Source organism: Microcebus murinus, chromosome 2, assembly GCF_040939455.1.
Source record: "Microcebus murinus isolate Inina chromosome 2, M.murinus_Inina_mat1.0, whole genome shotgun sequence".
Taxonomy (NCBI): domain Eukaryota; kingdom Metazoa; phylum Chordata; class Mammalia; order Primates; family Cheirogaleidae; genus Microcebus; species Microcebus murinus.
Window position 1 is genome coordinate 122,791,744 of NC_134105.1, and position 27,195 is coordinate 122,818,938.

A 27,195-nucleotide genomic window follows, 5' to 3' on the forward strand; every position below is an offset into this window, starting at 1 on the left:
CTCTAGATGGTTGGGCTACTGCCTTTGCTCTGAATATGGGTGGGGCAGCTGGATAGGCACTGCTATCAGGCTGAGCTGCTGTATAGGCACTGCAATTGACTCTGATCTGGCAGGGCCGCAGAGTGTATTCCCTGACCATGAAGGTGCTGCTATTTGAGTTTAGCCATTGGCCAGGATTGCTGAAGGGGCCCCAAGGTTAGGGATTGGGATGAATAGAGCAACTGCTATGCTCAATGGATATGCACAGTTGAGATTTTCCTCCCTCCCTAGGTGGGGTCTGGGGGTAGACTCTGAGCCCAAGAGAAGAGCAGATTAAACTCCCAGGTGTGGTAGAACTATTGCCTTCTTCTTGTCAAAATTCAGTGCAGTGGTCATCTCTCTCCCTCGGTGGGGTCTGGGGATAAGATTTCAGGCTGCAGAAAATGCAAATTAAGTTATTGGGGCAGGGCAGATGTAGAGCCTGCTTATTGTGGAAATTTGCTTGGGGGTAGGGGAAGTTGGGGGACCTTTTACCACCGGGAACAGGGCCCTGAGGAAGGATCTGAGGCTGGTTCTAGAGGCTGGTCATCTAGGGATTCAAGCCAGGTAGCAATTCCCACTCCTGGGAGTGACCAGCTCAGCTTTGCAGATGAGTTCTACTGTTAGCTGTCACCTCTGCTTGAGTGCCACAGCTGGCAGGTACACTGAGCTTTTACCAAAATCTCTGCACTGGTCTCTATAGGCTCCACCTCCTTGCTTTGTTTTTACCTGACCCCAGGTGGTCTAGCCATGCAATTTTCCCCTGTTCTCTGTATCCAGGAGTTGAGAATGGGCTGGGTTTCCTGGGAAGCATCTCAGAATGCTAAGGAAGCTTGATGTCTGCCTTCTCATTCTCTTTTCCCACTGTAGAAACCATGGGCCCTGGGGAGTTTTCTCTGTGTGGTGCTGCACTGACTTGGGAGATAGGAGGGAAGCACAGCCAGGGTCCCTCCTGCCATTTGTATGTGAATTATTATCTAGTTCCAGGGAACACAAGAGTGACTCTGGCTTATCCCCACATTTTGGGGCTTTTACCTAGGTTTTCTTGTCTGTGGATAGTTGCTAGTTGATCTCTCTGTGTGGGGAGTGAAGCCTTGGACCTCCTCTTCTGCCATCTTGCTAATGTCACTCCAACTTGCCATTAGTAATTTAATGGGTTGCTAGTATATAAGCTTTGGTCATCTGTAAAGTTCCATCTTTGGGAAGGAGAATCATTAGGCTCAGGAATGAAGACAGGATTTGCAGTGATGGTTTGGCTAGCTACCCATCAGTAGGACTTTGCAAACCATCAGTGGGCTTTGGACCATACTTTTAGAGGTGGGGCCTGAGGCTGACAATCCCAAAAGGTTGACTGTGATCTCCTAGTCTACCTGGTAAACCTCCAAGCTTGCTCCTGCTCCCCCATGCCGCAACTTTACCAGTAGCACCCCTTTGTCTTCTCACCCCACCGTCCCCCCAGATGCCCACCAATGCCAGTCAAAAGCCTGTGGGGGCAGGGCAGGGAAGAGTCACCTTTATCAAACAAACAAACAAAGCACTTAGGGATGGGTTTCTTGGACTGCGCTACAAAAAGGGATAATGATTCTTTCTCAGTGTACTTATTGACATTCATTGAGCAGCACATAGTTTATTTTAGCTAGAGTTTGTGATGTAGCATCTATATTTAATTCCACAAGCTGTCAGGCAACTCATATATTTACAAACACAGTCCCGGAAACAATGTGTTTGCTGGGCACATCTGCATCTGTAACCTCTCGCTCTGTGCTGTTTGGCACAGCTCAGGGTATTATCATGTTACGTCTGGTCTGTGCCAAAGTCCACGTAGGGCAGAGCTTGGGCTAAAAGTTCAGAGTCAATGACAGCCCTGGCAGAAAGCCAAGAGCAAGAGCAACATTGAGGGCTGCAGGTCATAATGAAGAGTTGTCAGCCCCACCTCCGTTCTGCGGCCAACACAACAGTACGCAATTTCTATGTGATTGGCTTGGGCTTATTTTGGCTTCCTAGGCCTTCAACCACCTCATATGTATATGAGGCTCTGATGGGATGTGAGCTGGGGCTTAAGCAATGGAGGCCAGGCTGCTGGTAGGGGGCAGCGGGAGAAAAGGGTCCTCTTTGGAGTACGGAACCAGCTGTCAGCAAGGGGTGTGGAGCAGATGACTAAGCCAGCTTCTGTAGCTGGACCCAGGGACAGTGGCTGGCTATGCCTAGGAGCGGGGGCGGAATGGCACGATCCAGGCAGCCTTGGTAACAGGAGGTACAGCCCTTGGCCAGAACACATGAAGAGGGACTGTAGGGGGCAGTGCAATTCAGAAGCAGGCCAGGGGGCAGCAGTTCTCAGAGGTGTGTCTCCCACAACAGGAAGTGGGGAAACTGAGAGCAGGAGGCGCAGGAGCCAGCAGGGTACAAGCCCCTCACACCTTAGATGGACATACTGAGATGGAGCATAAGGCTGGGGGTGGGGAACTTGGGGGCAAGGTTTAGTTAGGTTTGGGATTTGAGGAACAATGCTGTAACTCAAGAACCTGCAGGAAACCAGCAACGGTGGGTTGGCCCAGGTTGGAGGGATATGCCTGACGTCTGTTTTCTGAGACAGCATAGGTAAAACATCACTGCCTTCTCAGTAGGCCGTGCTGGCCGGCCGCTCGGACAGGAGCTGCACAGCTTCCAGGGAAGCAGGAAGCTTAAACGCCCTGATCCAAGCGGGGAAAATGGTTTTAGGTGAATCCTACTTTTGCACTCTAAGATTTTAGAGTTTTCTTCAATCCACAGCAATTTTTTAAGTGGGAGAGACCTGGAGGAATCTAGGCGTACCTCATGGGACTGCAGCTCCTTTATTAAATCTGTGGCTTTTCTTCTTATAGGTCATTTAGATGGTATAAGGACTTTCTTGGGAGAATAGTATTGGCTTCTCCATTCCTGAATTTTGTTGTCTATAAAATGGGCATAACAACATCAACCTCACAGGGGTTTGTGAGAGTTAAATGAGTTCGCGCGTGGGAAGAGTCCGGCTCAGCGTCTACTACAGCGTCTGTAGTAGCCAATGTCCAGTCATAACTGGAGATGGCTACAAAGCAGCTCTGGAACTCACAGGTTTCAGATTTTGAAAATTTCAATTTACCACTGGCACATGTGACATAGAGAACAAGCTTTAGTCTTAGTGTTGAAAGACCCAAGTTGAAGTCCTAATTTTGCCCCAAACAAGCAGTGAGACCTTGAATAACTTTTTTCACTTTGGTGACCAGAAGTTTGCTCACCTAATTGTGCAATTTGAAGGGGACTGGAGAGTTGTATCAAAATTTCCTGGAGGGTTTTTCAAAATATTCCAAATTATAAAATATACCCCAACCCTAGATATTAGTTATTTCCCTCTTTCTTTCCATCCTTATTTCTGTTCCACTCTGCACCTTCCCACACACACTGCCACTTGCGCTCTCGGCTGCGGGGACCTCTGGGCTGGGTGATCTCCAGGGTCCCACCTCTTTCCCCTGGTTCTGTGACACGATCAGGTGGAAATTCATCAGGGACCAAAGGCCATAGGAAGGCAAAGTAACTATGCAATGAACACAGAGCCTAGCGCTGAAAGGCTTCTTGGAGAAGGTGAGTCTAAAAGATGTGCTAGTCGGGTGTAGACCCACAGAGAGGGAAGGCAGGGGTGAGTGCAAGGGCAGGACTCGAGCCAGACCGTCGGGAGTCCGGGGGACAGGATGAGGGTGAACGGGCCCTGGGTCGAGACCACTGCTGCAGTCGCTGGCTGTGGAGAGCTGTGCGGGGCCAGGGGGCTGCTCAGAGCGACCCGTAGGCCTCCAAAGACTAATGAGGACACGTTTTTTGGCAGAAACTTTATTTTCTCAGGTTTCAATTTTCTCACCTGTAAATAACAACAATAAAACAAACAAAGAAAAATCCCCAGATTGGATGAGGCGGTGTCTGTGGACACTTGGGACTCTTTTTGGCTCGAATACCCTTGTCAGAGCGATGGAGAAGTGACGGGGACACTCCGACCCAGCAGTCACCACGGCCAGGCACTTGTTAAGGGCTTCACAAGTATTAGCACTTCTATCCCCACAACCCTATGAAGCAGCACTATTATTGTCACCCTTTTACATATAGACTTTTTAACAGACGCGGAACCTGGTCAGAAGTGGTGGAGCCCACGCAGCAGCCAGGCAGGGGCCGTGGCCTGTCTCTAACCCTCCGCTTTCCAACAGCTGACGGGGGCTCAGCGCCTGGAAGAGGAAGGCAGTTCGGTCCTCAGGGCCACGAGGAGCTGCTGGGGTTTCCAGAAGAAGGAGGAGGATGGCATGGTTCCGAGGAAGCTGAGCTGCACGGAGGTGACGTTTTTAGGCTTTGGAATGTGTGGCTTTGTTGAGAGGTTCCATGGGTCAGCAGTGCCAGCGTCCTCGCAGCCGAGGGGCCGGAGCTGAAGGAGGCTCTGGGCAGGGCCGCCTCTCCGCACACTGACCCTGGCGTTGCACGCGAGGCCCTGGCAGCCCCTCCGCTGGCTTGTCTCGCCAAGGAGAGTGCCAAGGACGCCACAGGCAAGTGTGCAGCCTCAGCAGTGGCAGTGACTGTCCTTGCCAAGTGGGGGCTGGTGGTCACGCAGAGAAGCCCGCACATTTGGGCCCTTGAGGGGCTGCAGCCCGCCGGCCTAATGTCACTAAAGCTATCCGTGTGTGAGTGTCATGTGTGTGGTTTTTTAAAAGCCTATCACAGGACCTTCAAGCCCTATGCTTTATCCGTGCCCCGTGAGGACGAGGGCTGGTCTGTCTTGTTCTTTAGACTTACTCCCACCACCCAGGGCGGCCCTTGTGCGTGATAACTGATCGACTGTTTGATAGACAGAGGTGAGTGGGGATGAGGAGAGCTGAGTCTCAGAGTCAGAATATCTTGAGTTTCTGCTTTCTTGTGGAGTGGCCTCTGGAAAGTCCCTCTGCCTCTCCCAGCCTCTTAAAGGCCACATATTAAGGAAAGAACACTCAGTAAACAGTCATTGTGACGAGCTCTTTCCTTTGCATAAGTAATCATTAACATCGTCAACCCGATTCCGTGCAGGGAGGACATCCATACCCTCCCCAATTTTAAGCTGTTTCCTGACTAGCAGTGGGGAGACGCATCAAACGTAGCTCGCCAGCTCCATGCCAGTCCTGTGGGTAAAGCTGAAGGTCGTATCAGTGGCAGTGGGGGTGCCACCCCTGCCTGGGTTCAAGTAGGGGAGTGATGGGCGCTGCTGGTGCCCTCAGTACAGCCCGAGCACATTGTCGAGGCCAACACGACGTGGCTGAGTCCGTTGAGGCTGCAGACTGTGCCAACAAGAGGGAAGAACGAAGTCATTAATCTAGGTTGATAGCACCCCACATTCAGCCTTGCCCTTAAGAATGTCCTGTCATTTCTCCTGTCTGCCCTCCCTTTCTTGTAAAAACAGGAGGTTTTGTATCAAGATGTTGTGGATGACAAGAACAAATAACACTTTCTGTGATTTTTTTTTTAACCACTGACACCCTCAGCTTTATTCGAGAAAACATCTCTTCAATAGAGTTGGCCAATTAACCACTTAAATGGCTTGAAAACTTATTTAATGTCACTGCCTAATCACTTTATGAAATGTCACTGCTCCAGAAGGCAAAATTTTCTACTTTACACCTCACTTTTCTTATGCTTCACCCCCTTTCTGAAACACAAAGCTTCCTTCCAAGGAAGACGAAAATCTTAATGCCTCTCCCTCCCATGCGTGCCTATGGTGTGTGCACAGCACTGTGGAATCCCAGCGATGGGTGGCATCATAGGGATCATTCTACCTCATAAATCCCTTACAGATGACTAAGTGCGGCTCCCAGAGGGAAGTGACTTGCCTAAGGGTGCCAATTTGTAAGTGGCAAAGCCTGTTTTTTTTTTTTTTTAATAACTATAAGTCATATAACTGGTGCAGGGAGGTATAAAAACTACGTAATCTAGGGTAGAATGACCTGGATCTGCCGCTGAAATATGTGACCTTATGCAATCCACTCATCCATTTCTATCATCACTGTCTTCATCTGTTAAAAGTGGTGATTTTATTATCTGTGCTTTCTAAGCACAAATATGAAATGATTTATATGGTGTTTATTAATGATAATTAGCATTAACAATTCTATTAATTATAATAATACCCTCACATTTATTCTACCTTTTCTCCAGGCCTATAACCATAGCTTAGCCATATCTTTAACTTCTGCAAGATATAACCCTTCCTCTGCAATAATTTTCAATGAGGAAATCTCTGTTTCTACCTTATTTGCCAAGACTTAATACACCAGCAGCTGATGCTTTGCATCCTAATTACCCTATCTTTTGACACACCTAGCATAAATGGATATTGAAAACAACGGGAGGATGCAAAAGAATAACAAAAATAGCCTCAGCTAGGTAATAATCTGAGAGTAGTGGAGACATGATTCCTAGACACTCTACCATTTGAAGATTGTACTGGCTGCTTCTCATGAGACCTGTCTATACTTGATTTTCTGTTAACAAAACTGTGACCCATTTAATTCATGGCTTAAATAACAGATTTGAGCTAATGCACTCAGCAAAGGAAAACCCGTGACCTGTTTTACCTGTACCTTTGATGCAAATCTAATTTATTATTTGCTTAGGTGTAAAACTGTCTTAAGTATGGTCTAAGTACGTGAAATCATTTGGCTTTCACAAGTAAATTTATAATTTTTTCATCAAGGAGCGAGCTCAGCCATTACCTTAACATACTACTGACTGACTGGGAGGTTTACTTACACAGTCAGCTTCAGGCCAAGAAGGACAGTGGAAGCCTGGTGAGGAAGGTGGTGATTGTTTCATCCTGCTACAGATTGGTGGTGCCACCAGACATTGTGAGGATTTAGTTAAAATTTGCTTGACAGGTTGCTGTTACAAAATTTCTAGTGATATTATCTGTGGAGCATAAACAGGAAATGGCCAAAAGCTGTTCCCCTTCAAAAGCCTGATTTTCACACAACTGTCAATGCAGCATTTTGTCTTTTTTTAAAAGGTGAAGGAATATGTTCTAGGGATTTTTTAAAGAAAGTTTTGAACCTGTTTAAAACTTCTCTTTCTTAAAAAGAGATTTTTTTAGTCAAAATGTCTTCAGATCCTGAAAAAAACCAGTGAAGCGGAAACCATGTGATTCCAAGACCAGGTTTTCAGAGAAGCAGGCAGCCCTGAATTCGAGCATTCTTGCTGTGCTCAGCAGACTTGCCGGCAATCAAAACCATTTGATTCTAAAGCTGATACTCCTGTGACCAGGCAGGTTCCAGTGCATGGTGAGCTCCGGAAAAGCGTAATTGCAAACAAAGAATGACGAGAAGCACACGTTGACTTATCACAGCTCGCTTCTTTCGGGGAGCACCGGCTCTTCACCTGTGTGCTCTGCCTGCCCCTGGAGAACCCCTCTGCTGGCAGGTGAGGCGGTGGCCACTGCTGTGGCATCACAGCACAGCAGGCCAACACACCAAGAGGTCATGTAGCTGGGCCAGGGCCACGTGTTGTCACTAGCTCACAATGACCCCTCAAGGAAATGCATGGAAATGACCCCTGGAACACTCCTGAGGCCCAACTATGTGTGAGTGGTGAGATTACAAGACAAAGACATGGCCCTGACCTCCAGGGTCCATGGTTAGGCAGGGAGGGTGTGGGGTGACCCAGCTGAGTTAGGAGAGGTGATCGGCGTCATCGCTCCGCTCAAGAAACTGCCACTGCGGAATGGGAGAGGCTGTGTTATCTTTTATGCATCTGCATTATTTCTCTGTTGCTCTGTAACAATTCACCACAAACGCATTGATGCAAAACAATACAAATTTATTATTTCACAGTTTCTGTGAGTCAGGAATGCAGGTACAGATGAACTGGGCTCTTTGCTCAGGGTCTCGCCGGACTGAAATCCAGGTGCTGGCTAGGGAAGCAGTTCTCGTGCAGGGCTCCGGGTCCTCTTCCAGTTCACATGGCTGCTGGCAGAACGTGTCTTCTTGAGGTTGAACGTGTTTCCTAAGTCCCGTTTTCTTGCCAGCTGTTGCTGCGGGTTACCCCCAGCGCCTAGGTCCACCTGCAACTCCGGTTGCAGAATGGGCCGTGCCCCAGAGGCTGTTGGCAGAATGGCTGTGTGCTGTCTCCCAGAGCAGCTGGAGCTTGCCTCTTTGACACTTCCCTTTCTTCTAAAGGCTCACCAGATTGGGTCAGGCCCACCTAGGATGCTGCTCAAAGGTATCCATCCGTCTTTGTCCTCACTGCCACCACCATAATCTAACTATTATCTGCCCTCTGGACTTTCAGTGCGTTCTACTACCTTCATCAGATCTTAACCCAAAGTCAACCCATTAGCAACCTGATCATGGGAGTGAAATCCCGCCGCACTCACAGCCCCTGCCCACACTTATGGGGGGGGATCATATAGCGCATGCACAAAGGACGTGGGGGAGTTGGGAGCCAGAGGAGAGTCCTGCTTTCCGCAGGATCTTCCCACCACGTCCAGCATTTCTGCCTTAGCGTGTCAGCTGCCTCAGCCTCTAGCATCAAGTCGCTGCACTCTCCAAAATGAACATCTTCTCCTTTCCTCCATCAATAGCCTCTAAAAATAAATAGAGCAATATTTTATAAAAGGAATTAATCACTAATGGTTGTGTTTCAGGTAATGTAATGAGCACTTGCATTTGTATTGTCAATGCTTAGCGTAGTGTCTGGCACTTAGGAATTCTCAATTTGTGTTTCTTCAATAAATGAATATGTTGAATGATTAAATGAGAAATATTTTGGGCATCCTCATCAGATTACATCCATAGAAAAAATGCTACCCTTCTCAGTGAAAGCCTGATTCCTCTTTTTAGTTTTGAATTACATTTTTTCCTGGTAATACTTGCTTATTATAAAGCACTTGGGGATTTTCCTTTTTTCTGTGATTTTATTTTTTATATTTAATTTTTTAATCCGACGGGAACTAATTTCTCAATATTATATATAAAATATTCCCTCCCCCATGCAATTAGTCTGTGATGCTTTTTGTTCATATAAGTTTATTTCTGAGCTATCTATTCTATTTCTATTGATCTGCTGTTCAATTTGTATGCCAGTATCGCCTACTTTAATCTTGTGAATTTTATCATGTTTTATGATCTGGAGCTGCCTTCTTTTAGCCCCTTTCTCAACCAGTTCATTAAGTGAGAGTCTGTGCCTGCTCTAGCGCCTGCAGCAGCATGGCGTTCTTTGGCACGGTCTGGACGTGGGGCCAGATCTAGGCTCATATTCTACCTCTGCATTTTCCTAGCTCAATTCCTCTGGATCCCTTAAAATACAAACTTAAAATAACAATGCCTATATAACAAGCTTCTTGTGAGCATTGAGGCACCTTCTAAGAGTCACCCAGCACATAGTAGGTGGCCGGCCCCACCAGCTGGAGTAGAGGAATGACTCTGAACACCCGGCCACTCACTCTCCCGTCCGCTGTCCTGCACAGGCCGCAGCTCCCTGGAAAGCATCCCGTGTGAGTGCTGAGGCACAGGCCTCTCAGAGCAGGGTGGCCTCCAGGCCGGGGCATGCAGGATCACTGCTTGTGCAGCCCCCGGCTCACATGGGTCCAAGGGAGGTCTGCTGATTTTGTGAGCTGGAGCCAGTCCAGGGCAGGGGACATGAATCAGGTGCCGGAGCCCACGTTGCCTGGCCTTACAGGAGTCTGGAAGTGCCAGGGAATTGACACCCTTTGCCTCAGGCCTGGCAAGCCTATCTCTGGGCTTTGGCAGTCATGGAAAGTTCTCCAGCTGGGAATTAGAAGTGATAGGGGTTAGAGGTCATTCAGGCACATTCTGGCAAGAGGAGACGGGCAGATTCTGACAGCGTGTGCTAGAAATTAAAGGTGGAAGAAACGATCACAATTCAAAGAGGCCCCGCAGTACTGAGCAGTGCCCTGCACCTGCCCAGAGGGTTATTAAGGTGACTAGCTGTCCTTAGACAACGTGCAGGCACGGGCAATCAGAAGCCTGAGATGAGTCACAAGACAGCCAGGAATTGTAAAAGCCAGAATCTTCTTTCCTGGCAGCTTGCCTCCGACTCGGAGAGGGCAGGGCAAGCACTCGTTCATCGCTTCAAGAAGGGCACCTGAAGGCTGCTCCGCGGTCTCAGGACGGGCACGGAGGGACGCGACAGTCAGGCACAGCCCTGCCCTGTGGCGCTGTCGCGCTGTGGGTGGGGCGGCCGAGGAACACCCTTGCACGACGGGGCAGCTCGCAGCCTCCCAGCCTCGGCCCTGCGCGGCCTTCAGCACAGGGACATACCAGGTGCTCGGGGCTGAAAGAGGTCTTAGATATTAGCTAGTCACACCTTTTTATTGACTACAAGCTACCCTAAACCCAGAGGGGGCGGTCATCTGCCCAGCGTCACCCGGCTTCGCAGCCCCGGTGGCACTTCACTGCTTTTCAGCCTCACAGTCTCCATCTGAAAATCAGGGTTGCCACTCGCCCCACATCGAGCCGCTAGAGGCCTTGCTTCTGAGGCAGTTACAGCAAGAAACTGAACATGTGCGGGGAGAGGGCAGACACGAGCGCTGCCAGGCGAGTCAAGGAGGGAAGCAGGTAGCAAATGTCACACGAGGGCCAAGAGTCGAGCCCCGGCGTTCATATTCTGGATTCCCCACCCAATAGCCGTGTGGACTTCAGCAACTTTCTTACTCTCTCTAAGCCTCATCTTCTCATCTGTGAAATGCTGTCAGCAGCATTCCCTCCTAGGTTCGGTTTAGGGATGAATGAAGTGAGACACACCGGGCACGTCGCCGAGTGCCCAGAGCCGAGCTGTTCACTCGGAGAGGGGGTTTCCTGCCCAGTGTGTCTGGTGCTCGCAGCCCCGGTGAGACCAGGTGCCCCAGTGACATGGCCTTTTGTACTCTTCCAGCTCCGAGTTCCGGAGGAGCGGCGCGGAGGGGGAGCGCCTGGCGAGAGAATGAGGAGACCAGCCGCACGGGGGAAGCATGAGGCGGCAGCGCGGCTCTCGGCGTAGAGGGCTCCGGCCGGCGGCCCCGTGGGCGGCCCTGCTGGCGCTGGGCCTGCCGGGCTGGCTGTGGGCCGTCTCGGCCCCGGCGGCCGCGGCCCCCGAGCAGCATGCCTCCGCGGGGCCCGGCCCGCACCCGCTGGACTGGCTGCTCACAGACCGGGGCCCCTTCCACCGCGCGCAGGAGTACGCCGACTTCATGGAGCGGCACCGCCAGGGTTTCACCACCAGGTACAGGATCTACAGGTGAGTGGGCACCTCCTGCGCGGGGCGGGGCTCGCCTCCGAACCCGCAGGCTCAGCCAGCCGCACTGCCCCGCGCCGACCAGAGCGGAGACTGCAGGAACACCGGGCGGGGAAAGAAGCCTACCACGCTGGCTTTTTAAAAAAGAAAGAAGAAAACACATACAAGCTAGAAAACCTGCTGATGCCTCCTGGGGAACTTAGCAAAAGGCTTTCTATTTATAGGTTGTGCTGCTTATAAATTGAGGACGAATCAGGCCGCGCGGAATCAGCGTGTGGCCCCGCTGCCGGGGGGGGGGGGGGGGGGGGGGGGGGGGGGGGGGGGGGGGGGGGGGTGGGGGGGGGGGGTCCGAGTCGAGTGCGGGCCGGGCTTTAGCTGATGGGCTAGATAGTTTTGTGAGTTGTGATTACTTAGACATACAAGTGAAGGACGTGAGACCTGCCCTACCCTTCGCCAGATGGGGCGAGCCAGGTGCATTTTCCCGGCCGCTGGACCAGGCTGCGAGGGTAGACTGTTCCTCCCAGTCCTCACCTGGGGCGACTCAGCAAGCCTCAGGGCTCCGAGGCTGCATCCCTGAATTCACACTTCCATGACCCCTGTGCCCACTCACCCCCCTTGTCATCTTTCTTTTCCCCTCACCTCACTGAGTATTTAGATAGTGCCGGGAGCCTCGCTGAATTCTTTTCTTTTTAGAAAGACATCCGTTTTCTAATTACAAATTAGTTTCTAATGCAAAAAGGGCATGAAATAGCACAAAGAGAAACAAAACCCACAAAATAATCTATTCTTTTAGCATCTAGAGGTTGCTATTGTTAACATTTTTGGCATATCCATTTCTAGTCATGCGAAAATACTAATATTTTTGGACCTCTTGCTAGATTTAGCACTTTACATGCCTTATGTAAATGACCCTGTTTAATCCTTCCAACAACCTAATGTTGGAAGAAAAACCTAATGTTTGTATCCCTTTTTACAGGTGGGGAAATTGAGGCCCAGAAAAGTTAAGCAACTCACTGAAGGGCACAAAGTTGGTAAATGGTGGAGCTAGAGATAGTTCCTAAGTAGACAGACTCCAGAGTCTAGATTCTTAAAAAATTAATACATTTGGACGTTTTTCTTTTTCTCAGAATTTTTTAACATCTGTAGTAACCATGTAACCTGTTTAAGTTAGTAAAGGGTCTCAGAAATAAGGTTTTAAGAGTATCAAGTACTGTACTGGAAGATTCCAAAATGCTGAGACAGCAGCCCTTTATAGAGGCCATCCACTCTGGCCGTGATTCCTGTGCTGGGGTGCAGACCCAAGGGCAGGTCAGATACTTGAGGGGCTGATACTTTGTGGGCACAGAGGTATGTAGAGATGAGATCCTGCTCTCAGGAGTACCCTGCCCAGCTCTCCTCTCTGGGCATTTCTCCGCACTGTGCTTAGGGCCAGTCTGGTCCTGGAAGGGATGGCAGTTCACACTCCCTGCTTTGGTGGCTTTGGTCCTCGCCATCCTCCAAAGGCTACGGCAGAAATTCTCACAGAGTCATTGAGGCAGAGACAGCCAGTTCAGGCGGAGAATGGCAGGGCTAACACCTGCTCAGCTAACAGCAGATGAGTAGAAGAGGTATAGAGCAGAGTGTTAACACAACCATCACTAACTGTCCGAGAATCTACCAGGTGTCCTCAAACTATGGCCCGTGGGCCACATGCGGCCCGAGGACATTTATCAGGCCCGAGGGGTGTTTTTGTCACAGCTGCCTGTCCTGCTTAGCAGCCGACTCGTCCTGGGCCCACAGTGCGCACGTGTGGAATGTGCGCCGCACTCTCCAACGGCCCCCAACGGTCTGAGGGACAGTGACCTGGCCCCCTGCTTAAAAAGTGTGAGGACCCCTGATCTAGACACATGCCACCACAAATTTCTGTAAGGCAAATTCAAAGTGATCCTCTCTTTATCAAAGAATTTATTTTTCCATCTTTACCAAAAAAAAAAAAAAAAAAAAAGCAGAACATCCACTCTAGAATTTAAGCAAAGAATCCCTCTAGTCCAGTAAAGTAAGATTTAACTTACCTTATACTTTTTGGTTTATCCCAAATCTCACAAAAGCACTGTAATCGCCAAAAATAATTTTTAAAACATGTATTGGAACTGAAGTCAGGCTAGGAACCCTACCCCCACTCTCCATTTCAAAGAGCTGCAAGAACAGTAAGAAATAAACCATCAGTTTCCTCCTCTTCTCGGTAGATTTTTCTTCTTATCAAGCCCTAGTCCTGAGTCTGGAGAGCTCGGCAGCCACTTAACACCTGGGCGGCAGCTCAGAGGTGCCCACGGGGAGTGTCTGTAATCATTTCTGCACCATCAACTGTTTATCAGCTGGTAATGGTTTCTGATCGGTTAACGTGACGAGCTCTCACACTGTGCCGTCTGTTTCTCTGGGTCAGCTATTGCACATGAACCTGCACTTGGGGAAACAGGAACCAGTCATTCTGACAGCAGTGCAGTATTCTGATTTGTGCCCCTTTGTTGGGCGAGACAGCGTGGCCACACCCGCTGCATTCTGGGAGTTCTCCCTTTAGTTAGTAAGCAAAATGGTGGAGTCATGGGCGCAGGTAGGGCCTCTGTATTATCCCAGTGGGAATTCACTCTTATCCCTTCCCCTGTGTATCTAGTGGCGATTTCCTCTGAAAAATTCAGGACCTTATGCTGATTAAGGCAGGTCACAGAAAACTGGTAAAACATACATTGAGAGTCATCCCCAGATTTCTCTCCTAGTATCCAGAAGGGCAGAGGGAAAAAAAACCTTGCAGATACTATCCGAAATCTTTGTGGGGAAATATGGGCTCTCAAACGTAGCTAATGGCTCATTTCATTCTTTAAGAAAGCTTTTAGGACATGGAAATCAGATGGTATCCATATGAACCTTCCATATGAGAAAGGGAATGGGCTGTGACGGGAAGAATGAGACTTTCCAATGGGATGGAATGTTTGGTACAGAATCACTTGAAGGTCTCTCGCATAGACCTTCCTTCCCTTCTAGCTGTTGAACATATCATAACTATTGCAAAGCAAGGTTCTAACATGAAACTCCAAATTCTACCTATTCTTACTTGGATAGCAGAGGGTGTTCTCACTTTGAGAAGGTGAGCAGTCATTCTAGAATAGTTTCGGCCTCTCTAACCATGGACTCCCAGAGATTGTTGCTCTCTCCATTAACAATTTGTATTCATGTGGGCGTAAGTGCTTAAGGTGAAGATTCTGGAGCCAGGTGGCCTGGGCTCTATTCCCGGAGCTGCAGCGTACTAGCTGTATAATGTTGGCCAAGTTACTTAATTTTCTTGCTCCCTATTTTTCATATTTGTAAAGTGGGGACAATAATAGTGTCCACCAAATGGATCGATGTCAGAATTAAATAAGTTAATTGATGTAAGCCACTTAGGACAGTGCTTAATAAATATTACCTATTATTATTAGATTGTCCTCAGTAAATATTAGCCTATGAAGAATGGTAATAAGATGGGAACCATGGGTGCTATTTTGCTATAATGTCTGCTGAAGACTTAGCATTTGACAACCAATATTAGAAGGGGAATAATTGTTCTCTTTCTTTCCTTCCATTTTAAAGTGTATTAACCTTTATAATCTAGCTCTTTGCTGGAGGTGGGGGGCGACTGAAGAATGATCGAATCCTCCCTGGGGCTACTGGAGGGAACAAGATGGTTCCCAGCATATATTAGAGTTGTTCTGAGTCGAGCTCTTGCTCCTAAAGTCTGGGGCTGCTAACTGAGCGGGCCTTCCTTGGCACGTCCGTTGGAGGCCAGTCACTGCTGCTTCCGCGGTCTCAGGGATGAAATGCAGTCTCAGGATGGCACTGTTGCGAGAGGAGAGACAATGTGCACTTGGTAAAGCCCTCCTAGGTAATAGGATGAGCTTGGTCATTTCAGCACTTTTTGGCAATCTTGTAAATTCCATTGACCAACATCTCAGCGTGTCTTGAAGCCCTGCTAGACCAAGATCTGAGCAATCAGCCCCCTTCTTAGGCATGTCTTTTAATAGGCTTGCGGAAAGAACTAGAAGAATAGAGATCCTGTATCCAGTTCCATGTGTGACCTCCTAGATCCCCCCTTCCTTGCTCCATCTCATAGACCCCACTACAATAAACACTCATGACCAATCTCTTACAGCAGCAGCCCTACAAGGGGCTATTGGTGTCTAGGGTAGTGACACAATTGTTCAAGGTCAGAGAGATAGCCAGTCATAGCCAGAAACAGCACTCACGGCTCCTGACTTGAAGTCTCCTGCTCATTGCTCTAGACCATGCCACTTCCCTTTGACTGGTAAGTGCATCTTCATCGTAACATGCAACCTAATCAGGCACCTAAATTGAGCTGATGCAAATGTAAATATGGTTTCTCGAAACACTCTAGCGGTAATGTTCCATTCTCCCTTTGCTACAAATCAAAGTAATGAGCAGTGTGGGGTTTTTTTTAAATTTCTTTTTTGTATTAAGGTTTTAATAGAGAGATAATCATGGGATTGGAAAAAATCCAAGCCACTATGATAAAACACTTAAAACTCGGAAAGAATAAATTAAAATTAAGAGCGAAGTTAGAAATATGGAAGAATGACTGTAATGTGGTGCTGGGAGGCACGCACAGCGCGGTGGAATTCCAAATCATTGACCTTAGTCTTCGTGACCTCCATCTCTGTCTACCTCTTGTCTGGGCCTGCATTAGAAGTCTTTGGGGAAGAAAACAAAACAAAACAAGACACCATTAAATAGATATCTTCATTGACAAAACGGACATCATCTTCTGTTCATATTGTGGAAAAGGTTTGCAAATTTCCTGATCCAAAGTAGGACAAAGCTGAAAACCAAGAAGGTGCAGGGCAGGCAGGGCAGAATCCGAGATGTGGTGAATGACGGCAGATACAAGGCTGAAGGACTTTTCAAAGGCACCAGGGCAACAACCCCCAAGAAAAGACAGTCTGTTTGGAGCCCGTCAGGGAGAAAAGCAAGATTTGGCGGTAGATTAGATGTGAAGTGAGAAATAGGAGGAGTAGCCGGTGGCATCTCCCCCGACTTCCCAGCTGCGGAGCCTCGGCCCCACTCCGGCTGCCTTTTCTTCAGAATCTGCATTTTAACAAGGTGCCCGGGTGGAAAGGCCGGCACTGGAGCTTGAGGAGTGCTGCACTGGACCACACTAAGTGTCTGGGGATGGAGAGGGGACAAAAATGGCCAGGGTGGGGCAGAGAGGTGTGGCGGGAGGGCAGTGACAATATTTACAGGAGATGTTACCAATGACATAGAACAGTAGTCAAGGGAGGCAAAATGTAGGGTTTATTAGTGCCAAGGCACATGAACTCATAAGAGTAGGTACAGCAGCTGGGAGGAAAAGTCTAACAGCGGGAAAGGCTGGAGGGCCCAGGAGCAGCCGCGCTCGGGAGAGGGGCGAGCAGGCGGCGGCAGCCGGGAAGCAGTCCGGGAGGGGCTCCAGAGTCAATTGTCAGCCCGGCCACGTCTCATCGACTAACACACACTGATCTGGATAAACAGCGAACCCTGGGAGAGGCACCATCTCCAATTAAGAGATCACAGTCCACATAAACAAACGGGAGGCAAAGGCAGCCTCATCTGCCTGGGTAAATCCCAGCGATTTCCGAGGCGAGCTTACAGCTGCCGCGGCGGGGAGGGCCCGGGGTTCCCAGGCGGGTGGGGCGGCCAAGGAGGGAGGCTGGCTCTCCTGGAGAAACCACCAGGCCCAAACTTCTCACTGAGTTTACATTTCAACCACAAGGGAGTTTGTGGAGATGGAAGGAGAGAACAGAATGGGGCACAAAGCGGTATTGTGATTTAAATTAGAGCAAAATTAGAAGTGAAGTGACAACCATGAGCCTGCAGTTCTGGTCACAGACACTATTTCTCAGTCCTCAGGGATGAGGAGGTAGGAGAGGGACAGAACAAAATGTTTAGATGTTGCTTTAATGAAGAGCCAGTATATACAACCCCTCTGACATCCAAATAGCCAATCTAGACTCTAGATCCTGCAAAGGCGGTTTAGACCTTTGCCCAAGGAATTTCATTCCAGAAGTGTCTGAATGATGAGTCCCAGCATGTCCTCACCCCTGTGCAGAATTCTATTTCCATCTCTGCCATGGAAACGCAACGCACCAGTGTGGCAGACCTGTGTGAAGCCCCTGTTATGTGCACACAGAGAACCGATTGAGAAGTGTTCCGCTCTCTTGGAGCAAGGAGAAACACACCAACAAACAGCGATGGCCGAGAGCATAACTAGAGACATACTCGTTCACTCAGCAAGTCTTTCTGAGGGCCAACTCTGTGCTTACTATTCTACTAGATTCTGTTAATAAACCACGAACAAGGCGGACACTGTTCCTGATCTGATGGAACTTACAGATAAGTACATTTGAAGTAAGTGCTAGAATGCACAGAAAGGTCTAGGAAAGCTGGAATAAAAGGCAATGTGTAGCAATCCCATTGCTGGGCATCTACCCAAAAGATCCAATGACACTCTACAAAAAAGACACCTGCACTCGAATGTTTATAGCAGCACAATTCATAATTGCAAGGCTGTGGAAACAGCCCAAGTGCCCATCAAATCCAAGAATGGATTAATAAAATGTGGTATATGTATACATGGAGTACTATTCAGCTCTAAGAAACAACGGTGACATAGCACATCTTATATTTTCCTGGTTAGAGCTGGAACCCATACTACTAAGTGAAGTATCCCAAGAATGGAAAACAAGCACCACATATACTCACCAGCAAACTGGTATTAACTGAACAGCCTAAGTGGTCACATAGGTACTGCAGTAATAGGGTATTGGGCAGGAGGGCGGGGGGCGGGTATATACATATATAATGAGTGAGATGTGCACCATCGGGGGGATGGTCATGCTGGAGACTCAGACTTGTGGGGGGAGGGGTAAAATGGGCATTTATTGAAACCTTAAAATCTGTACCCCCATAATATGCTGAAATAAAAAAAAAGGCAATGTGTAGGCAAAACCTGACAGATGACTGGAGACTCTCAATGTGGAGACTTACGGGCACGGTAGCAGGACATCCAAAGGCGTGGGAGCACAAGGTGTGGTTGAGGAACTGACAGCGAGTCCCATGTGTCTCATAGAAACATCACTAAGTACAGACTATGCTCCTCCTCTCCCTGTTCTCCACAGTGGTGACGTCTGTCATACCTTGTCCCTCCCAAATGCCAAAAGTGTCTGTTAGACACTGATTTCCAGCATTAGGAGTAAGTAAAATGAAGTAAAAATAATTGCATGTTTCAAGACAGCAGAACCAAAGGCAATTCCTTCCATTTCTGCTTTAGAAAATGGAGTATGAATAATTAGTGAGAAAATGTTAAGCAGTGCTTTAAGGTTCTATAAGACTACTGGCTCAAAGGAAAATTAGTATCGTTGATGCTTAAGACCTTGTGCGTGGTGCTCAGCACGCTGTGCGTCCGCTCGCTCGGTCCTCTCGTGAGCGTGGCGGAGCCTCTCCTTTGTGCAGAGCATGATTCTGGCACCGTAGCAGGAGACAAAACACACAGCAGAGCCCTGCTGGTTTCCGGGAGCTCGGCAGTCTGGTTTGAGTGACAGCACACACACCGGAAAGCACACGTGCAGGTGCCACCTCCAGCGCTGGGGACAGACATTGAACCCTCTCAGTGATGGGTAGATGTGGTCCACAGGTGCTGTGTCACAGTGGATTCTTAGGGTGCCAGTCCCAAGTCCCTGCAGGACACGGTGACTCTTGCCCACATTTTCTCACATCTTTTAACATCCAGGTTAGCCACTCTGGCTCCAGATGAGATTGCAGAGATAGTCTGCGAAGAGAGAATGTGAAAATAACAACGTTCACGAAATGAAGGGAGCACTAGGATGGCCAAGGGGGGCGGGAGTCAGTGTTATTTTCAGATGAGATTTAGTAGAGAGATCTTGAATCAGTCAGGCAGAGAAAAAGAGGATTAATTTTTGCTTTGAGAAATAATTAATTTTATTCATGAATGAGTTGCTTCTTAGAGGTGCGTGTGCGTAGAAAGGAGCGGGGTGGGCTTCGTCTGGAAACTGTCACGACGCAGATGCAGACAGACAGGGACGCTGGCTAGTCATGCGGCACTTTTTTTCCCCATCTTCAAGAGAAGAGCTTTTTCTGGGTCAAGGATTCTCAATATATATGTTTCCTTTATTCGGCTTCTGCCACATTTCTCCCACCTCAGAGCTTCCCACGTGTCCCACAGAAGATTACGTCAGTGCGTGGAGCTCAGAGCAGTGAGTGGCACGTGGCCGTGGCAGGGCATGTCTGCTCAGCACACGTGTGTCGAGTGTCGTGTGCTGGCCTCTGCACAAGGCCCGGGGGCACAGCTGTGAAGGAGGTGTGGCCTCAGGGGGCTCTGCCCTCAAGGAGACCCTGGAGCAGACATAAGAAGTGGGCAAGGTCTGCGTGACACGCCAGTCACCGCCCTCCCTGCAGGAGCAGGAGCGGCTGACCCTGCCCGCAGGGAGCCGAAGGGAAGCTGGGCTGCAGGTGGCAGCTGGGCCTGAGGCTGATGGGGTCGCCAACCCTGCAATCCCACCCTCCCTCAAACTGAAGTTGACTGGATCGCTCTTGTCCAGCCTACTGACTTGCCCAGGGCTAAGTGAAGCAAACTGAGACGCCATCACTGGATCGCGTGGTGGGGTGGGCAGGAGGGGCTCTGCCTCGTGAGCAGGCCGCTGCCAGGACGGGGCATGATCAGGGGCTGCCCCTCAGGGGCTAGTACGTCCGAGAGACAGAGCCCTCTGGGCACAGCGTTCCCTGTGCATGGGCTTTACACAGTCTGGAAGCATGGGCCAAAAGAGCAGGCTCTCACCAATCTCTCCGATTTTCCCTGGGAAGAAAGGAGTAAGGGGCAAAGAAAATAGAGCATTCTGAGAGGGCAAAAAGAATTGGTCAAATTCTATTTAACTTAGGGAAAGAAAGCAAAGAATTCTTTCTATGTTATGAAATATTAATGGCATTAACATAATAATTGCTGAAATATATTGAGTGTCCATCATATGCCCAACATTTTACTAAGTGCTTTACAAGCATTAATTAAAATTATCCTGATCAGAACCCTAGGAGGGTGTGCTGTTTGCACCCCATACTGTAGGTGAGGACGCTGACTTTCAGAGGGTGTCACACAACCAATAGGGGGAACAGCCAGCAACCAAGCCATAAGATAGGGACCTGACTGTGAAATGATTATTATTTGATCAAATAAATCATCTGATCCTGGGAAACTTAATGCTCTGAGGGAAGTAGTGCCTCCAGGTGGACCGCCTGTGCTGCTGTCCCTGTTCCTTTGGGCATCCCAGGCCTAGGCAGCTGGAGGGTGGCTCCTCCCACCCACAGACTCTGTAATCCTCTCTTCCCACCAGAGCTCCCCATCTGTGCTTGGGCTCTGGGGAACCCTGAGTGGGAGGAAGCTATAGACGGATCTTCCTGAAACAATGCCTCACAGCAAATTCTGGATGTGTTGACTTTGCACTGCTTGTGTGTTTCTACCAGGGTGCAGTTAAATCAAATTTCTGTAAATCGAATCCTCTACTGGAGGGACACTTAATGCCATTTCCAAGATGCAGTATCTTATTTCTTGCCTGGCAATGGCTTATAAAAATTCAGTGTTAAGAAATCCGTAGCACCTGACTTCGGGATCAGGCAGGTACTTCTTTATAAACACATATGTCCACTCGGAAATGTCTTACATTTCCAGGAATATTTTCATAAAGCCAGAGGAAACCTTTGGTGCTGCAAACAACCTCTGCTTGTTGGGCTGCTTTGTAAATGTGCAATTTCCTACGGTGGCAGGATTGGCATATGCTGTGACGCCCCTGCCTTCACGTCCACAGCACGCCGTGCGGCCAGATGAAGCGGGGGAGAGACCCGGAAGCCTGGGCCTCCTGAGTTCAGCTCAGGATGCAGAGGGACAGTTGTGGGCAGGTTAGGGCTCTTGCAGCCAGGGCATGTTTGGGGGAAGATGCGGCAATCTGGTAGGGCTCCCTAGTGTGTCTTCTTCTCTGCACCTGTTTAAAGCTCCACAATTATGCCACCCTGCCAGGCTGTCCCCAGAGCCAGAAGTGTGCCTCTTTCCCTCTCCCCCTGCAAAGAGCAAATAAGTTCTGTATGTCAGAGTGAGTCAGAGTGAGCAAGAAGTCTCCCTGGACAGGCAGGAGGCCTGGTGGGAGGAAAATGAGGTCATCAGAACCCGTGCTGCACCAAGTCCTTCATCATGAGCCCCGGTGCCTGAGGGAATCCTCGTTTTCCTTGTGAGCCAGGAGACCTGTCCCTCGCCGGGGGACATGCCAGTGACGAAGGAGGAACAGGAAGGAAGACTCCCTGGGGAGTGAATTCTCCTGGATCCACAGCAGCATGTAAACACCCATAATCCCTCGACATGGCTGCCTGGTTAGTTCACTAGTAACAGGTAAACTTCAGCATGGGAAGCCAGCCTGTTGCTCGGCTGGGCCTGTGTATGTTCTGAATTGTGAGTCGATAAAGGGGGTGTTACTCTGACTTGATCATCACAAGTTGTGTACATGTGTTGGAATACCACACTATACCCCGTAAATTGTGCGATTATTGTGCCAATTTGAAAATAATTTTAAAAATTTATAATTAAATAAACTAAGAAATAAAAGACAACAACAACGAAAAGGAAGGATAGAGAGGGCGAGAGTCCTTGAATCTTGGCCTGGTTCAGTGAGAAGCTCGTGCACACGTGGGACTCCCAGCAGAAATGTGACTCTGGGGCCGAGAACAAGGTGCTCTGTCTTCCGCAGCCGCTAGACAGAGCTGTGGCCGCGTCCATGCCCCTCGCCAGCCAGGCCGGCAGGTGCAGTCTGAGGACCGCTTGGGACAAGAGGCCAAAGTTACAAAGACAGAGCGTGGGCGTGCAAGGAAGCCTGGCAACATGGGGTGGCAGATCAGAACCAAGTGAGGCCCAAACCTGTGGACTAGAGAGAAACTTTAAAATCACCTGTCCCCCACCCGGTGCGGACGCCACTCTGCAGACAGCCGCAGGTGGTCAAAGAGCACTTCCAGCCACGCAGGTGTTCACTGAAGCCAATTTTTATTTAAACAGCCTAAAACGCTATGAAGATCTTTCTGAAATTGAATCACAGTCTTTCTGGCCGTAACTTCCACTTGTTGGTCCTGACTCTGCTTTCTCTAGAGTGAGGCTGTCTCTCGCCACAACAGCTCTCTAGAGGTTTGAAAACAGGACTATTTTCCTTGACTTGTTAGCACTTTGTAACTTCCCTCCAGAGGTTCTTTTCTCTTTCCCCTCCTCTCATGTTCTCGCTCACAAGCTGGTCTCGTTTCTTTTTTTTCTCCCTTTTCCATCTTTCTTCATAAAGAAAATATATGAGATTTATTTTGACATAAGGGTTCCTTCCTAAACCAGTTCTGGCTCCTAGGGAGCTGTCCTGCTTGCTCATATTTCAAAGTACTCAAGAATTTTGTCCTGGATCAATATCAGTTTCCCATTTTAGAGTCTCTCAGCTCAGCCATTTCCCTCTGCACAGACTTCTTTGACTTCTTGCATTCTCTGCAGTTCCCAAAGATCAGCAGTGGTGGCTCTGGGCCACAGCCCCCCTCAGGAAATGGGGTGACTGTTCTGGAATCAAGATCTCAGTGCCAGCTTCAAGGAAAGCTGGACATGTGCTGGAGCCGTGTCTAGAGAACACGGTTAAATCACGTTAATGCAGGAAAATGCAGGAAAAAATTCTGAGTTTTTGCTCGGCTTCTCAAAGATTGCGTCCACCTCCTATTTGGTTTGATTTTGTACACTCAGCTTTAGTTTCTGTGAAAAATCATAGGCACAGCTGAGCCCATCACGCTTCCTGCTATACTTATTATATCTCCTATGTTCTCCGCCATGCTTCCTGGAATGGCCAGCCGCCGGCTGCTGCAACTCCGCCTCTTTCCCGTCCCGGCCCCCTGTGTGGCGGAGCTTCCATGGCAGAACTGTCTTTCAAATGCAGCCTCTTCTCTCTTCTCCTGGCGTCGCCCTTCGCCCTTGCACTGCTCTCGCTTCTCCAAGGCGACTCACCTGCGGTCCTCTGTGGGGCCCTCAGCACCCAAAGGAGAAAACCCAAGCCCATTTTCTTAGCATAAATGTCACATCTCAATCCATCCATTCACTCCTTCGATATGCAGTCGATGAGTACTGCTGACCCTTTGCCACGGACACGCCCCTTCCTTCCCGCTCTCCCTCATTCCAGCCCCAGCGAGCGCCTCTGGGCGCCTCCAGGCACAGAAGCCCCTTTGATGCCCGGGGTTTCCCACAGCCAGTCCCTCTTCCTGCAAAGCTCTTTCCACCTTCTCTGCCAGCTGAGCTCCCTTCGCCTTGCAATCCATGTTCGTGTTGTCTCCTACGAAGTCTTCTTTGACCCTAGGAGAGAGGTTGGTACTTCCACCTGGCTCCGCATCAGCCATGTTTCTGCCCTGGAGCTTATTTTGTGCGCTTGTTAGTTTATCTCTTTGCTCTTCACTTGGCTCTGAGCTCCTTCAGGCAAAGGACACATCTTATTGCACCTTTATGACTCCAGCCCCCAGCACTATTTCTGCCACATATAAGGCCGTAATGAGAGGATGAAGCCATCCGATAAGAGTCCGATGTTCTAAAACTGAATTAGATGAAGCAGTAAACAAGAGGTTGAGACGCCAGGCTCTAGAATCAGACTGACTGGGTCTACATGGCAGTTTTGCTGCTTTTAGCTGTGTGGCCTTTTGTAACTTATTTTGCATCTCTGAGCCTCATTTTTCTTATTAGTACAATTGATACAATAATACTTTCTTTATGGAATTATTTGGTGATAACTAAAATACAGATTTGGTTTATTTTAAGCTACTTGCTCATTTTTTGTGTGAGGGGTCTCCCATGAGTAAATATGGAAAGTAGTAGAGTGGGAAATCTAGAGAAGAGAACACGAGGGGAGACTAATTGAGAAAGAAGAAAGAATAGGTAGCCTTACTCTATCAAACTTGTTCTCCTGCATAGAACTCTATACATTAATCAAAGTTATCACTTAAAGTTGACATGCTGCTCTTCCTAACTGTAGCCTGAGTTCATCTATCCATTGACTTTATAGTTACAGATAGTTGGAAAGAAATCCTTAACAGTGACAGGTGCTTTCTCTGTTGAGCATGGCTCACACCAAGATCCCATAGCATAAGAGGCCAGGCCTCAAGACCAACACTGTTTCCCATCTAGACCCAGAAAGTAGGAAAGAGGGAGGCCCCATGCAGGAATGCTACTGAGCTGAGGACTAATGGGAGCATGGCCGCTGGACCGCATGGACAATAAAAATAGGCCAGCGAACCCTTACCCAGATAGGCAATAAAGCTAAGAGATCAAGAGCTGAGATTGTTTCACCAGGCTGGAATACTATATTGATGCAATCAACACTGTCTTAGACAAAGGAGGCTAACTGCTGAAACAAACAGTCCCCACATCTCAGTGACTTAATGCAAGCTTCTGTTTTTGTTCACATCACACTCCAGCACAATTTATCAGAGAAATAATAGGAGATTGCTTCTGACCAATCATTCAGGACCAAGGCTTCCTCTACTTAGTCACTCTGCCATCCTCTATGGCTTTAGGGTCCTCTTCTGAATTCTGGTAGACAAGGAAAGAGAGGGAATGGGGAATCTCATGGGAGGCTTGATGGGCTAGGCCTGGGTTCATATACCACTAGTCAGAACTGAGTCACATGGCTACACTTAAGTGCAAATGAAGCTGGTGGGAAAATTGTCCGTCTGCTAACCCAGGAGGAAAACAGTTTAGAGAACAACTTTCTAGTCTCTGCCACAGGGTGGGGTGCAAGAAGAGAGTGAAAATGTAAAGCCCTAAATTTGTTAAAAATGTCAACTTCACAAATAGGTTATAAGAGGCCTGACTTGGCTGTGATTCTTATGGAAAAAAAAATATCTGGGCTGAAAAGAAATAATAGGAGACTGGTTGACCATAAGATTACTATCAGTCAAGAAAATTTTTATCTTTTAAAAATGAATGCAATGTTCAAGTGCATTAACAAAGGAAATATATATAGTGGCAAGAGCATAGACTGCCTTCACCTCTTACTTAGCTATGTGTCCTTGTGTGTGTCCTAGATTATTATCTGAGCCTTGGCAAATTCAGCTATAAAATAGGACTAAAGCTGTGATGTGTATCATTTAAGTATTGCCACAATTATGCATATAAAAACCCTCAAAACTCAGTAGCTTAAAATAAAAATTTATTCTTACTCATGCATGTGTGGGTTGTCTGGGTTGGCTTTGCTTCAGGCTGCAGGCCTGCAAGGAGGCCATTAGGTCTTCCTTGTACTGCTGTTTATTCTGGGGCTCAGGCTGAAAGGGCAGCACCTGCCATACCTGGGGGCAGCAATGCTCGTAACGAGGGCAGAGATGCAAGAGGGCGAGGGAAACATGCATGCCTCTTGAGGTCTTGGCTCAGAATTGGCACACGTCACTTCTGCCCTCATTTCTTTGCCCACAGCAAAGTCACATAGCCAAGCCCAGTGTCAATGAGACAGGGAAATAGGCTTCACCCATATAAGTGAGTGACATTGCAAGGCAACATGTCAAAGGGCATTCTAGTAGAGGCGACAATGACGATTCAGTCTACCACATTGATAGTTGTGAGATGTGGTGATGACCTACAATGGCACAAAGATACATAGGGTCTCATATATTACCAAGATCCTATGTCCCATTCCTGGAAACAGGATCTTAGCAAAAAATGAAACTACAACAGTGGTCATAATGACAGTGATAATGATGTATTCAGATCTTGTGCTCTAGTGTACTATCAGTGGCTCAGAACACATAAACTGGATTGTGTTCAATTTTGGTTAACATCTTTTAAAAAATGCATTGATAAGTTAGATTGCAAGCAGAGAAGGTTGAGCGTGGGATCTGGAAACTATGTTGAAGGAACTAAAAACATATGGTTGAAAGAACAATAGCCTATATAGAAAATCAATGCACCTAAATACTGGAAGAGCTATTTCATTGCAAAAGGAATAACCTATAGAATAATGGAAGGAACTGCCAGTCTGTGGGAATGCTCCTGGAGTCGAGGAGGTGAAGGAAGCTCAGAAGTCATTCGATGGGGAGAAGTGTGACATGGGCTGTCAGCCTGCTGAGCAAAGACAAGCACAATGGGAGCGAACATTGGTGAGCAGAGTCAAGTTCCCCACAACTGAGCAGATGAGCTGTTGAAAAGAAGTTCGGGGTGTCAGGGAAGAGCTGGGGTTTTGTGCATGGAAAGTACCGCTCTTAGCTCCATTTTCAGTTCCCTCTTGTCTCATAGATCCACTGGCCTGTCATTCCAATGTGCCTGTTGCATTTCCCGTGGATTCTACAAACACACCGCTCAGTGGCTTCCCCAGGTCCCCACGCCGCACTGGGCCAGTGTGAGACTCGCCACGCAGTGATCTCCTCCTTCTTCAAGCTGACTCTCCCCTCCCCATTTCTCCCAATCAGCCTTAATTAAACTGTTTGAAAGCTGCAGCTTGATTTTAATTAGAGCAAAATTGGGAAGATTAGAATGAAATTGGCCAATCATTGTTTACGGGCCGTTGTTTGAGAACACAGCAGGCTGCTAAATTGCCTCCACGCCAGGCTTCTTGAGTTCTCCCAGACAGTGAGAAGGACGGGGCATCAGGACATCAGGGGGGGATGGCCTCATTTCTGCTTTTATGCTTCCAAGAGTTGCAAGGGCCTAGAAATTACTTAATCAAATGACTCCTAGATGGAAGTTTTTCTGCCTGGAGATTTCTCCTAGCCACGGTGGTAAACAAGGCAAAAGAATTGCCTGGCAAGTATGACAAGAGTGGACAGCGATCCCAGCTGGAACTCAGGTCGCAGGCACAGGCGGAGGATCCCTGGTGGCATGGCCTGAGT

At 48.5% G+C, this 27,195-nt stretch overlaps 1 protein-coding gene across 2 annotated transcripts in view; it reads left to right on the forward strand.

The window, feature by feature from the left end:
- Nucleotides 1-27,195, forward strand: part of BRINP2 (BMP/retinoic acid inducible neural specific 2) — a 101,306-nt gene that overhangs the window by 40,771 nt on the left and 33,340 nt on the right. For both annotated transcript variants that reach the window (XM_012765028.3, XM_012765027.3), the window contains one exon: nt 10,921-11,262. In XM_012765028.3, coding sequence (XP_012620482.1) covers nt 10,997-11,262 — 266 coding nt within the window. In that variant the 5' untranslated portion in view covers nt 10,921-10,996. The remainder of the gene's footprint in view (nt 1-10,920; nt 11,263-27,195) is intronic.